The following is a 13558-nucleotide window of genomic DNA, read 5'->3' as shown; positions in this document are numbered from 1 at the left end:
TACAATTTAGGAGTTCCTGTTGTGGCTCAGCGGGTTATGAACTCAACTAGTGTCCATGAGGATGTAGGTTTGCTCAGTGGGTTAAGGATCCAGTATTAAGGATCCAGTGTTGCTGTGAGTTGTGCTGTGGGTTGCAGACGTGGCTCAGATCCCACATTGCTGTGGCATAGGCTGGCAGCTGCAGCTCCTATTCAACCCCTAGCCTGGGAACTTTCATATGCCACAGGTGCAGCCCTACAAAGAAAAAGAAAAAAAAAGCAATGACATGACACAAGAGTACAGTTAATCCCTAAGCACCACTGACCCACAGATCACTTTTATTTGACTTTGTAAGATCCTTTCAGAGTTAGGGTGAACAAAGGTACCTGACATTCCAGAAATTTTCATACTATACAAAATAATCAAACTTTCCAATATGGTTCCCAACCTGTTCCTGGTGCATGCAAAAATTACATTTCTTAAATTAATATAAAAAGCAGGTTACTCAAAGCTAGATTATTTTAGCTTACAATCAATCTTTTCTACAGGAATGAAATTGGTGGGGGGAGATTGCTCTGGCTTAAAATAATTTCCTTGTTGGAGTTCCCATTGTGGCTCAGTGGTTAACGAATCCAACTAGGAACCGAGAGGTTTCGGGTTTGGTCCCCGCCCTTGATCAGTGGGTTAAGGATCCGGCGTTGCCGTGAGCTGTGGTGTAGGTCTCAGAAGTGGCTCAGATCCCGAGTTGCTGTGACTGTTGCATAGGCCAGTGGCTACAGCTCCAATTAGACCCGTAGCCTGGGAACCTCCATATGCCGCGGGAGCGGCCCTAGAAAAGGCAAAAAGACCAAAAAATAATAATAATTTTCTTGTTATTTGTGCTGGATATGGTTAAAGATCAGGGTTCTTGTCCTCAGAAATCAAAGCCAGTATTTGCTATGGGTTGAAAATTAACTCTTTTAAGCCTGTGTAGAACATCACTGCATAGCACTGTGTGAGTTCATGCCCCTCACAGGCATGACTAGACCTCACTAAGGATAACCTCGATTCATTCATTCAAAAACCATTGCTGTTGTCCACACAAAATAGCCCCTTTCCATTTGCTCCTTTCCCTGTGGTCCCAAATGCTTCAATAAAAGTAATCTGGCCAGTACTGCACTGCCAGTGCTTCAAGAGGTTGTTGGGGCGACTAGTGTTGCCCTAGACTGTGACCCAGTGTTGTGCAAGTGGAGGATGCTGGGTGCAACTCTACTCCTCCTGTGAGAGTGATGTTCACTCTCTTCCCTCCCTCCAACTCTCTCCCAAGAATCTTCTTTTGTATCCTTCTCATGGTAGCACACTGAACACATCAAGAGGAGGTTTATATTAACACACTTAGAAAGATTAGAAAGGAAATTTTCACCCTAAAAAGCAAAAAATAAAACAAAACAAAAAAACACACAACCTTTTCAAAAATTGGGGTAAAAATACATAAAAATTTACCATTAAAAAACTTTTAAGTGAACATTTTAAGTTTAGTGGCTTGAAGTACATCCACAATGTTGTGCAACTGTCACCACCATCCACCTCCAAAATTTTTCCATTATCTCAAAATGAAACTCTGGATCCCTTAAACAGTAATTTCCCATTTCACCCTCCTCTCAATCCCTCCTAACTATTATTCTATTTTCTGTCACATGAATGGGTTATTCTAGGTCCCTCATATAGGTGGAATCATAAAATACTTGTTTGTGTTTGGCTTATTTCATTTAGCATAATGTCCTCAAGGTTCATCTGTGTTGTAGCATGTGTCAGAATTTCATTTCTACTTAATATTAAATGAACAGTATTCCACCTTTGGCTATTGTGAATAACACTACTATGAAAATGACTATACATGAAGTTCTCATGGCTCAGTGTTAAAAAGCCCAGGGAACTTCCATATGCCACAGGTGTGCTCCTAAAACGAAAAAAGAAAAAAAAAAAGAAGAAAATGAGTACACAAATGTTCATTCAAGTCCCTGCTTTCAATTCTCGAGTATATATTTATTCCCACAAGTGCTAGATCATGTGGTAACTTTACGTTTAATTTCTTGAGGAACTGCCATATAGTTTTCCATAGTGGCTACACCATTTACATCCTTGCCAGCAATGAGATAGGATTATCTTCTTTCTATCCTCAGCAAACTTGGAATTTTGTGCATTTAAAGAATATTAGCCGGAATTCCCGTTGTGGCACAGTGGAAACAAACCCGACTAGGAACCACGAGATTGCAGGTTCAATCCCTGGCCTCGCTAAGTGGGTTAAGGATCTGGCATTGCTGTGAGCTGTGGTGTAGGTCACAGACGTGGCTTGGATCTGGCTTTGCTGTGGCTCAGGCATACGCCAGCAGCTGTAGCTCTGACTAGACCCCTAGCCTGGGAAACTCCATATGCGTGGGTGTAGCCTTAAAAGGACAGAAAGACAAAAAATATATATATATTTTAGCCATAATAATGGGTGTGAGATAGTATCTCATTTTAACTTTGATTTGCATCCTAATGACTGTTATGTAGAGCTTTTCCTGTGTTTATTGGCCTCTTTGGAAGGATGTAAATTCTTGTTTTTGCCCATTTTTTAGTAGCCATTCCAGAGGTTGTGAAGTGCTATCTCACTGTGATTTTGATTTATATGTTCCCTAATGATTGTTGATGTAGAGAATCTGTTTGTGTACTTTGCCATCCGCATACTTTCTTTGCAGAAATATCAAGTCCTTTGCCCATTTTTTAAGGGAGTAGTTTGTTTTTTGTTGTTGAGTTACGATGTGTCCTGGATATTAATCCTTTATCAAATATATGTTTTGCGGATGTTTTCTCCCATTTTGTATGATGCATTTTCCTTCTGTTGATACTGTTCATTGATGCTCCGAAGGTTTTAATTTTGATGAAATCTAATTTATTTGTTTTATCTTTTGTTGCTTATACTTTTAGCCATACCTTAAAAAATTATTGCCCTAATCCAGTGCCATAAATGTATTTTTTTCCCTGTTTTCCTCTAATAGTTTCATAGTCTTAGCTCTTATGTTTAGGTCTTTGATTGTTTTTGCATAATTTTTGTAAGGTAAGGGTCTGACTTCATTTTTTGCATGTGAGCATTCAGCTTTCCCATCACCATTTATCAAAAAGGCTGTCTTTTCTCCCACTGAAAGGTCATGGCACTCTTACTGAAAATTATTTAACTACATAGGTGAGGGTTTATTTCTGGGCTTTCTATTTTATTCCACTGGGCCATAGGTCCATCCTTATGCCAGTACCACAGTTTTGATGACTATAGCTGTGTAGTAAGTTTTTAGATTGAGAAATGTGCGTCCTCCAACTCTGTTGTTTTTCAAGATCATTTTGGCTGTTTGGAGTCTCTTGAGATTTTGTATGTATTTAGGGATGGACTTTTCTATTTCTGCAAAAAATGTCATTGGGATTTTTGATAGGGATTTCATGGAACAGGTAGGTCACTTTGGGAAGTACAAAAGTCTGAATTTATTAAGCCTTCCAGCTCACAAATAAGGGATGTTTTCATTTATCTTTGCTTTCTTTAATGTCTCTCAACAATGTTTTGTAATTTTCAGTATGTAGGTCTTTTGTTTCTTTGTTAAGTTTCAAAAATAACTTTTTTTTTTGTCTTTTTAGGGCTGCACGTGTGGCATATGGAGGTTCCCAGGCTAGGGGTCTAATTGGAGCTACAGCTGCTGGCCTACACTACAGCCACAGCAATACCAGATATGAGCCTCATCTACGACCTATACCACAGCTCATGGCAACGCCAGATCCTTAACCCACTGAGCTAGACCAGGGATCAAACCCTCAATCTCATGGTTCCTAGTTGGATTCATTTCCTCTCCTAGAAAAGAACTTTTTAAAAGTATTTATTAGAGGGAGCAAAACTCTCACTCCTTAAATATGGGCTGTATAGTGACTTCCTTCCAAAGAGTACAGTATGGAGAGGAGGAAAAGTAAGAAACTTTACAGTGGAGGTACCTGACAAACACTCCCTCAGCCAGATGATCAAGGTTAACATGAACAGTCATAAATCATGTTGATAGTACATACACTTGATGTGATATGATGAAATGGCACTTTATTTTGTTATCTTCCTTCCCCAATCCTATAATCCCAGTCTACTCATGGGAAAAACATAAGGCAAAGCTCACAGAGGCAGCTATAAAAGATCACATATTACGTTACTAGATTCATATGATATAGAACAGAGAAATTTATACAGACAGTTAATTAGTGGTTGCTTAGGGCTGGGATAGTGGAAATAAACAGCTAAAGAGTAAAATATTTTTTTCTTTTTCTTTTTTTTTTTGGCTTTTTAGGGACACACTTGCAGCATATGGAGATTCCTAGGCTAGAGGTTGAATCAGAGCTGCAGTTGCCAGTCTACACCACAGCAACAGTAACTCAGACCCAAGCCACATGTGCGACCTACGCCACAGCTTGTGGCAATATTGGATTCTTAACCCACTGAGCAAGGCCAGGGATCAAACCCACATCCTCATGGATACCGGCTGGGTTTGTTACTGCTGAGCCATGACTGAAACTCCAAAGATTTCTTTTTGAGGTGGTAAAAATGTTCTAAAATTGACCATGGTAATGGTTGCACGTATTTGTGAATATACTAAACCCCACTGAGGAGATAGTTCCTGTTATGGCTCAGCTGTAATGAATCCAACTAGGATCCATGAGGATGAGGGTTTGATCCCTGGCCTCACTCAGTGGGTTAAGGATCCAGTGCTGCCATGAAGCTGCAGTGTAGGTCACAGATGTGGCTTGATCCCGAGTTGCTGTGGCTGTGGTGTAGACAGGCGGCTACAGCTCTAACTGGACCCTAGCCTGGGAACTTCCATATGCAGTGGGTGCAGCCCTAAAAAGCAAAATAAATAAATAAGTAATAATATATAAAGAACTCTAATAAATCAATACATAAATGGATAAAAGACATAATAGGAATTATATAGAAGAGGAAATAAATATGGCTAATAAACACATGAAAGCTTGCTTAACCTGGCTAGAAATCAGGTAAAGAAATCATAAAGAAATACTTTTACATCCATTAGATTGGCAAAAATTTATATAATAATGGCAATTACAAATGTTAGAGGAGGTCATCAAGAACTCATATATTGCTCAAGGAAATATAAATTGGTACAACCAAAGTAGAAAACAATGTACTTTATCTCTTAAAGCTAAACATTTGTATTCCTCCAGTTAGCAATCACCTGTGTATAAACGCAAGTGAAACTCTAGCACATGTACAGAAACATGTGCAACTATGTTCATAACAGCTATGTTCATAATACCAAAATATGAAAACAATTAGAATGTCCATAAGCAGGAGAATGAATTAGTAAAATGTGGATTTGTCACACAATGAAATACTGTATAGAAATGAAGATACCATAATATCTGAATAACACTGGATAACCTTGGAAACAATTCTGTTTGAAAAGAAAAATAGGATATTCTAGAGGACAAAGAAGTTTTGTAGTGCTCAAATTTCATGGTGCTCAAATACTATATTATTTAATCATATATTCACTTGGGATAGGAATTACACTTTAAAAAGCAATGGAATCTCAATTAGATACCATCAGAATAGCTAAATAAAATAGCTAAAATAAAAATAATGCCAAAAGAATGCCAAATGTCGGTAAACATGTGGGGCCAATGAAATTCTCAAACACAGGAGTTCCCTTCGTGGCACAGTGGTTAACGAATCCGACTAGGAACCATGAGTTGCGGGTTCGATCCTTGCCCTTGCTCAGTGGGTTAACGCTCCGGTATTGCCGGGAGCTGTGGTGTAGGTCACAGACGCGGCTCGGATCCCGCGTTGCTGTGGCTCTGGCGTAGGCCGGTGGCTACGGGTCCGATTCGACCCCTGGCCTGGGAACCTCCATATGCCGCCGGAGCGGCCCAAGAAATGGCAAAAAGACAAAAAAAAAAAAAAAAGAAGAAAGAAATTAGGGACACATCAGCAGTCACTCTCCATTCTTTCTTACAGAACCAGACATCACTAATCTACTTTAATGTCCCTATAGGTCTGCCTATTCTGGATATTTAATATAAATGAAATCATATAATATGTGGTCTTTTGTGACTGGCTGTTTTCACTTAGCATAATGTCCTCAAGGTTTATCATGTTGTAGCATGAACAAGTACTTCATTCCTTTCAAGGGCTGAGTAATATATTCCATTGTGTGGATATGTCACCTTTTGTCTATCAATAAATTGATGGACATTAGGGTTGTTCCCACTTTGGGTTATTATCAATAATGCTGCTAAGAGTGTTTGTGATGAGTTTTTGTCTGTACATTTACTTTTACTTTTCTTGCATATATACCTAGGAGAGGAATTGTTGAATCATATGCTACAATATTAACTTGAGGGACTGCCAAACAGATTTCCAAGGTGGCTGCATCATCATTTATTCCCACCAGCAAAGTATGAATGTCCCAATTTCTCAGCATTATTGTCAACAATAGTTATTGTCTGTCTTTTAAATTATAGCCATCTTAGTTGATATGAGGTAGTACTATATATATATATATATATATATATATGTATGTATGTATATATATATAATTTTCTCTTTTTCCTTATTTTTTAAAAACTGAAGTATAATTGACTTACAACACTATGTTAGTTCCAGGTGTACACATAGTGATTCAATATTTCTGTACATTACAAAATCACTTCAGTATTCATAAAATCACTGCAGTATTTTGCTATATTTTAATTGTTGGTCTGAGTGGTCACTCCATGGGTATTAGTTATTATATAATGTAGCTGAACCACAGTGACTCCACTTTGTCAGCTCCACCTTAGGCCTGCATTCCTAACCCCTCTCCTTTCTATGTGACTGAGTTTCGGCCTACTCACAAGGAATGTACTCAAGCCAGAGAAGTTTCCTATCAACTTTTACCCTGTCTTCCACCTAATATGAGAACTGCAAGAATGTTTCGCTGACATAGATGGTTAATGGTTTGCAAAGAAGGTCATAAGACCTCTAGGGGGAGGAAAATCCTCCAGTTCTCATTGGTGCAGATGTGCTTCTCCCTTAGTCAGATTTATTTTTAGCTTTGCCCCCTTTAAATTCCCCTGTACAACGGGGAATACAGTGCAAATGCTTGCCCACATGTAAGTTACCCACAATAAACTCCATAATGGCACTTTGTGGAGTTGCCTGCTTCATTTTTTTGGTATCAAAGTTCTTTGTCAGTTTAGGAGATATTATTCAATATCCTCGCCTTTGAAAATCATAGTATTTTGCTTTAAACCAATATATGCTACATAACATATATATGTTAAACATATATATAACTTTTATATATATGTACAATAATGTATTTTACAAAGAACAACAAAGCTACGGAATTGGACTCAAAGGGGAGAGAGAGAAAGAAAGTTTTGTTGTTGTTGTTGTGGTTGTCTTTTTAGGGCCATACCCACAACATATGGAGGTTCCCAGGATAGGGTTGAATCGGGGCTGCAGCTGCCAGCCTACACCACAGCCACAGCAACTTGGGATCCGAGCCTTGTCTGTGACGTACACCACAACTCACAGCAACACTGGATCCTTAATCCATTGAATGAGGTCAGGGATTGAACCTGTGTCCTCATGGATACTAGTCAGATTCATTTCTGCTGAGCCATGACAGGAACTCCGAGAAAGAAAGTTTTTGAATAATAAACAGATGGAGAAGAGAAATTATTCTGTGTCCTGTATTATATTGGGGGCAGATAACCTAGTGATATTGATGAAACACGAAATGAAGGATGAAAGGAATGAGCAGAAGATGTAAGGAAGAAAAATATGAGTTAAAAAAAGTAATAGTCTTTAGTAACCTGATGGAGATTAAAAATGAAATATGTAAAGAATTTTAATAAACACGTATATATAGTTTATAATTTAAATAACTATGGAATCTGTCTTCAACTAAGATAGATTTTCCTTTGTTTCAGATAATAAATATTCAACCTTGCCTTCTTTCAAAGTTCCTTTTACTCAAAGCTTTAACATTTATTTATTTTATATATTTTATAAACTATATTTATATGTCTATAAAAGCCAACGACAAATATTCATTTATTTTCTTACTCACCCTATGATAGGTTTTCCAAAGAATCCAGTTTCTACTCTGGCATCTCCTCATCTTCCACGCTCTACAGTTCATGACACTGTTGGCAGGACCTCTTACCGTTCCCTCACCAGGGCTTTGCACTTATCCCAAGGCCTGCCATCCTCCAGATCCCATGGTTGCTCCCTCCCTCATTCCACTTGGCTCAAAAGGTGGCCTGAGGACAGTCTTTTTGACAACAATTTCTAAAACAGCTGCACCACACTCACACTCTTTCTTACCTTGCTTGATTTTCTTTTAAACATGAAGAAAGTGTTTAATTGCTCTATAATCAAATACATGCAAATAAAAAATATAAGGAGATAATAGTTTTCAGCTGTCAAATTACCAATGCTGGAAGAAATTTTTCATATACTGAAATATGGAGAAGTCATTCTAGCTTATACATGATTTGACATTGATGTTATGCTAATTTTATTCTGTTTTATAGTCTCTCAAACATATATTGGGAGTTCCCATTGTGGCAACCTGCAGCATAAGTTGCAGCTCGGATCTGGCATTGATGTGGCTGTGGCTGTGGCGGCAGCTACAGGTCTATTAGACCCCTAGTCTGGGAACTTCCATATGCCACAGGTGCAGCCCTAAAAAGAAAAACAAAAAAACATACAGCTGCTTTAACAATTAAAGAAGATGATGCACTGTCCAGAAGTAAAAAAGATAGAGACAAATGACTCTTCTGGGACAATGGTGGTACTCCTTTGATGATAAGGCTCTCTTCCCAGGTCTTTGCCTCAGAACAAAGCCATACGAATGCACCGTGTACATGCTAATGTGTCTCTTTTTGAAAATTCAAAAGACTGTATGTTTTTTGTTCTGATAAAATATAAAACTGAGCTGAAAACCCTGCTTCTCTGGAGCAGTTCTTCAGAGCTATCTGAGAAGCTGTCTCCAAGGATATATGGACTCTCCAAGGACTCAGTTTGGATCAAATAAAATTCTCTTCTAGTCTTATATAGAAAATGATTTTACAAATTACATCATTGAAAGCAGGCTAACTAGGGTCAGAAGAACAATTTTATAATTGTTGGCATAAACTATTATAACCTTTCTGGAAAATAATTTAGCAACACCCTTTAAAGTCTTAAAGAATGCATATCTTCTGACCTGGTAATTTCAGTTTTAAGAATCTATTAGAAAGAACATATTTAAATGCAGTCAAATATTTATAAATAGGAATGTTCATTGTGATATAATTTTTAATGGTGAATATTATTTATTTATTTATTTTTGCTTTTTAGGGCTGCAACTGTGGTATATGGAGGTTCCCAGGCTAGGGGTCTAAGAGCTACAGCTGCCAGCCTACACCACAGCAAAACCAACACCAGGACAGGAACTCCAATGGCGAAAATTAAATAAACACATATAAAATGAAAGAATATTTAAACTTTATGATCCATTAATATAATGGGAACCTATAAGAGCACTGAAAATCATGCTTTCAAAGAGTTTTTAATAAAATGACAATAGGAGTTCCCATTGTGGCACAGCAGAAACGAATCCAACTAGTATAATGAGGATGTGGGATTGATCCCTGGCCTCACTCAGTGCATCAGTGATCCAGCATTGCAGTGTGCTGTGGTATAGGTTGCAGATGCAACTTGGATCTTGCATTGCTGTGGCTGTGGTGTAGGATGGCAGCTGCAGCTCCGATTTGACCCCTAATCTGGGAAACTACATATGCTGCAGGTGTGGCCCTAAAAAGCACAATAATAATAATAATAATAATAATAATAATAATAAAATGAGAATATATTCAGTAAATATGTTGTTTCAAAAGAAGAATATACGGGAGTTCCCGTTGTGACTCAGTGGTTAACGAATCCAACTAAGAACCATGAGGTTGTGGGTTCAATCCCTGGCCTTACTTAGGGGTTGAGGATCTGGTGTTGCCTTGAGCTGTGGTGTAGATCACAGATGAGGCTTGGATCCCGCATTGCTGTGGCTGTGGTGTAGGCCAGCGGCTACAGCTCCATATGCCACAGGAGCAGCCCTAGAAAAGGCAAAAAGACAAAAAAAAAAAAACAAACAAGTATGAAAATATATAAGAAATGAGAAAGCACATTTAATCCAAAATTTGTTCCCAAAATTGGTATAACTCAGATTCACCTAGGGAATTTATTAAAATCATTAATGTCTTGATTCTGCCCAGACATACTGAACTGGAACCTTAAGTTAGCTCTGAAGCAGGAATATGGACAATTGCAATAATGCAGTTCTCACTATCTGCCAGCATATCATTATATCTTTGTATCTGTCACCGCTACGGAATGTAAGCTTCAACTAGAACATGTAATTTGCTTTGCTGAGGGAGAATGGGCAATCTTGAATCCTAGGAGGAGTCAGGGAGACAGGACTAAAGAAGGAAGGACAAAAGGTAATTTGTGATTATACAGAATCAGCAAAGGGGGCTTAAAATATATTTTTCAAAGGTAATACTGGGCAGTGTACAAAGTAAGCTACTACCTCCACTGGGAAATCTTCGGCTCAGTATTGATTTCTCACTAATGAATAGAGAAGAAGGGACTGATAAAGGTAAGTGAGAAGAATTGCTGAGTCCTGCTTTAAGGAGGGTGGGGAAGGTGGGCCATGAAGACTGGCAGTGGGTCAGCCACCAGGGTCATGTGTACTCACCTTGAGAAGAATATTTTTCGTGGTAAATTTCATAGGCTTTTCTATGGGCCTCAGCGAGGATCTGGAGATGTGACGCTCTTGATTCCTGGTGGGGAAGTTCTGTTATCACCTCCTCCAAGTCACTAAAAGTGAACCAGATCTTAACTAGGTCCCCAAAAGAGTGGAAGACGAAGGAGGCATAGTCAGCAAAGAGATCAGCAAAGGCCTCACTTCTCTGGACGGTGCTGGCAGGGAGGGTCTGGTGGTGCAGGACCACCAGGGGCTGAAGTTGAGCAGTCCAAGGGCCTCAAGGAGTTGCCGGTAGCACTGCACCATTCCCTTGTCTGGGTTCTTGGAGCTTCCTTCTGGGAGAAGTTGTGCCCAAGGTAGAAATACCTTATAGTGGGTGATCATACTGGCACGAACACTGCTAAAATACTCTGGCAAGAAAGCAGGCAGTGGCTGGCGACACACATAAATACCTTTGTCTCCTGCTCCAAGTGAGAATCCTGGTGTCCCAGTGGACCCCTCAGGTCGTATAGCAAGTCAGTGGTTAGAGGACCAGCAGCTAAAATGAAGTTTCTATCAGATTCCCAGTCTAATCCCCAGCAAGAAAAACTTAGGAGGACAATAGAGACTAAATGCCAAGCCAGCTCCATCTTCAAGGAACTGTTAGGAGGTATGTGGAATACTTACTTTATAACTACAACTGAGGTTGTAAAATACTAGGTGATTACTAACACTTAATATGTAACTGGGTTATCTATGATAATGAAATTGATACATGATGCACCAATGTAATACCAAAAAAATTAAAAAACAAAGAGATAGCACAAAAACCTCAAAACTTCTCACTCAACTTAAGTGGAGGAACCTGGAAAGTAAAGAAAAAAAGTTCTCCACAATTTTTCTTACTTACAAATTATCTTAAAATTTGTTTACATAGCGGAACACAAGTTAGGTCCTTACCAAACTTTTTTTCCTCCTTTAAAAATAAGTTAAGTAAATGACGAACATATTTTGTAAAAGATTCAACCAATATGGAAATAAGTATGGACACTTACTAGTTCCCCTCCCACTGCCTCAGGGTAAGCACTTTTAACACTGCACTTACTTCCAGTCTTCTTTCTCTACGTAGATAAATGGTAATTCAGGAGTTAGAATGCCACAGTTTAAATCTCATCTGACAAAAGTTACTTAAGTTCTCTGTGCCTCTGTTTCCTTATCTGCATAATGGTGATAGATAGGGTGAGTGAATTAAATGAAGTCATTCATTAGCATGTTTAGAACAATGCAACACAATAATAGATATTATTACATATATACAAATGAAACATACATGTGTATAACATTTAAAATAATTTAACATATATAGAATTATGTCTTATATTGTGTTCAACTTTTTTCTAACTAATAACATCCTGTTTACATCAGAATATATAGACCCACTTCCTTTAAAGGATGCATAGAATTCCACAGTATTTTTATACCATAATTTAACCTCTTATATATTGAACATAATTTTAACATGTTGGGAGATGGGATTAGGATGGCAGAATAGGACTGGAGCTCAACTTCTCTCCTAAAAACAACAAAATTCACAAATAAAGCCTGAACAGTCTTCACCCAAATGGACCAGAAACCTTAAAAAAGATATTCCACTCTAGAAGAAAAAGAGAAGGCCACATCAAGAGGTAGGAGGGCGATTTCACTATATAAACAAACCCATACCCCACAGACTGGAAACTAACTGGTTCACAGAGACTCACCTACAGGAGTGAGAGTTCTGAGCCCCACATCAAACTCTCATGTGTGGGGATCTGGCATAGGGAGAAAGAGCCCCTGGAGCATCTGCCACTGAAGGCCAGTGGGGCTTGTGTACAGGAGCTCCATGGGACTGGGGGAAAAAAGACCCCATTCTTAAAAGGTGCATACAGATTTCACATGGACTGGGTCCCAGGGCAAAGCAAAGTCTCCAAAGGAATCTGGAGATTAGTAGAAATTACCTGATTGCAGTTCTTGGAGGACATCCTGGGAAAACAGGCGTAAATGTGGCTTGTTGCAAGGGAAGGACATTGAAAGCAAAGCTCTCAGGAATATTCAGCAGCATGCCTTTCTCTGGAGGTGGCATTTTGGAAAATATGGCCCCACCTGTCAGTCAGCACTGAAAAACCCCAGGGCAAACAACAATCCAGGTGGGATCACAGACATGCCCATCAGTAGAGGCGGCCTAAAGACCCCTCAGGCACACAGCTGCCCCTAATCCCATCCAGAGACCCCCAACCACCTGAGGGATTAGAATCAGCTCCACCTACCGGGGGCAGGCATCAGTCCCTCCCATCAGGAAGTCCACAGCAAGCCCCCATACTGACTTCATCCACAAGGGGGGCAGACATTAGAAGTAAGAGAGGTTACAACTCTATCATCTGTAAAAAGGTCACCACACCAAAAACCTATCAAAATGAAAAGTCAAAGAACTATAACTCAGATGAGGGAGAAAGAAAAAACCCCAGAAAAACAGCTAAGCCACAAGGAGATTCTCAGCCTCCAGGAAAAGAGTTTAGACTGTTGATGCTGAAGATGATGCAAGACATTGGAAATAAACTGGAGGCAAAGATGGATAACTTACAGGAAACAATGACCAAAGAGATACGAGATATAAAACCTAAACAAGAAGAGATGCAAAATACAATCACTGAAATAAAAAATTCACTAGAAGCAGCCAACAGCAGAACACAGGAGACAGAAGAACGAATAAGCAAGGTGGAAGACAGATTAGTGGAAATTATGGATGCAGAACAGAAAAGAGAAAA

The 13558-nt window shown here is 39.0% G+C and overlaps 1 protein-coding gene across 1 annotated transcript in view; it reads right to left on the bottom strand.

Moving 5' to 3' along the window:
- The window catches only part of LCT (lactase), a 55545-nt gene extending 42992 nt beyond the window's left edge, over positions 1 to 12553 (bottom strand). The window contains 3 exon segments of the mRNA XM_021076418.1: positions 10767 to 11045; positions 11048 to 11242; positions 11245 to 12553. Of these exon segments, the coding sequence (XP_020932077.1) occupies positions 10767 to 11045; positions 11048 to 11242; positions 11245 to 11404 (634 nt within the window). The 5' untranslated portion in view covers positions 11405 to 12553.

Source organism: Sus scrofa, chromosome 15 (genome assembly GCF_000003025.6).
Source record: "Sus scrofa isolate TJ Tabasco breed Duroc chromosome 15, Sscrofa11.1, whole genome shotgun sequence".
Lineage (NCBI taxonomy): Eukaryota > Metazoa > Chordata > Mammalia > Artiodactyla > Suidae > Sus > Sus scrofa.
Note: the sequence above shows the minus strand (reverse complement) of the source record. Positions and strands in the feature narration are given on the sequence as shown.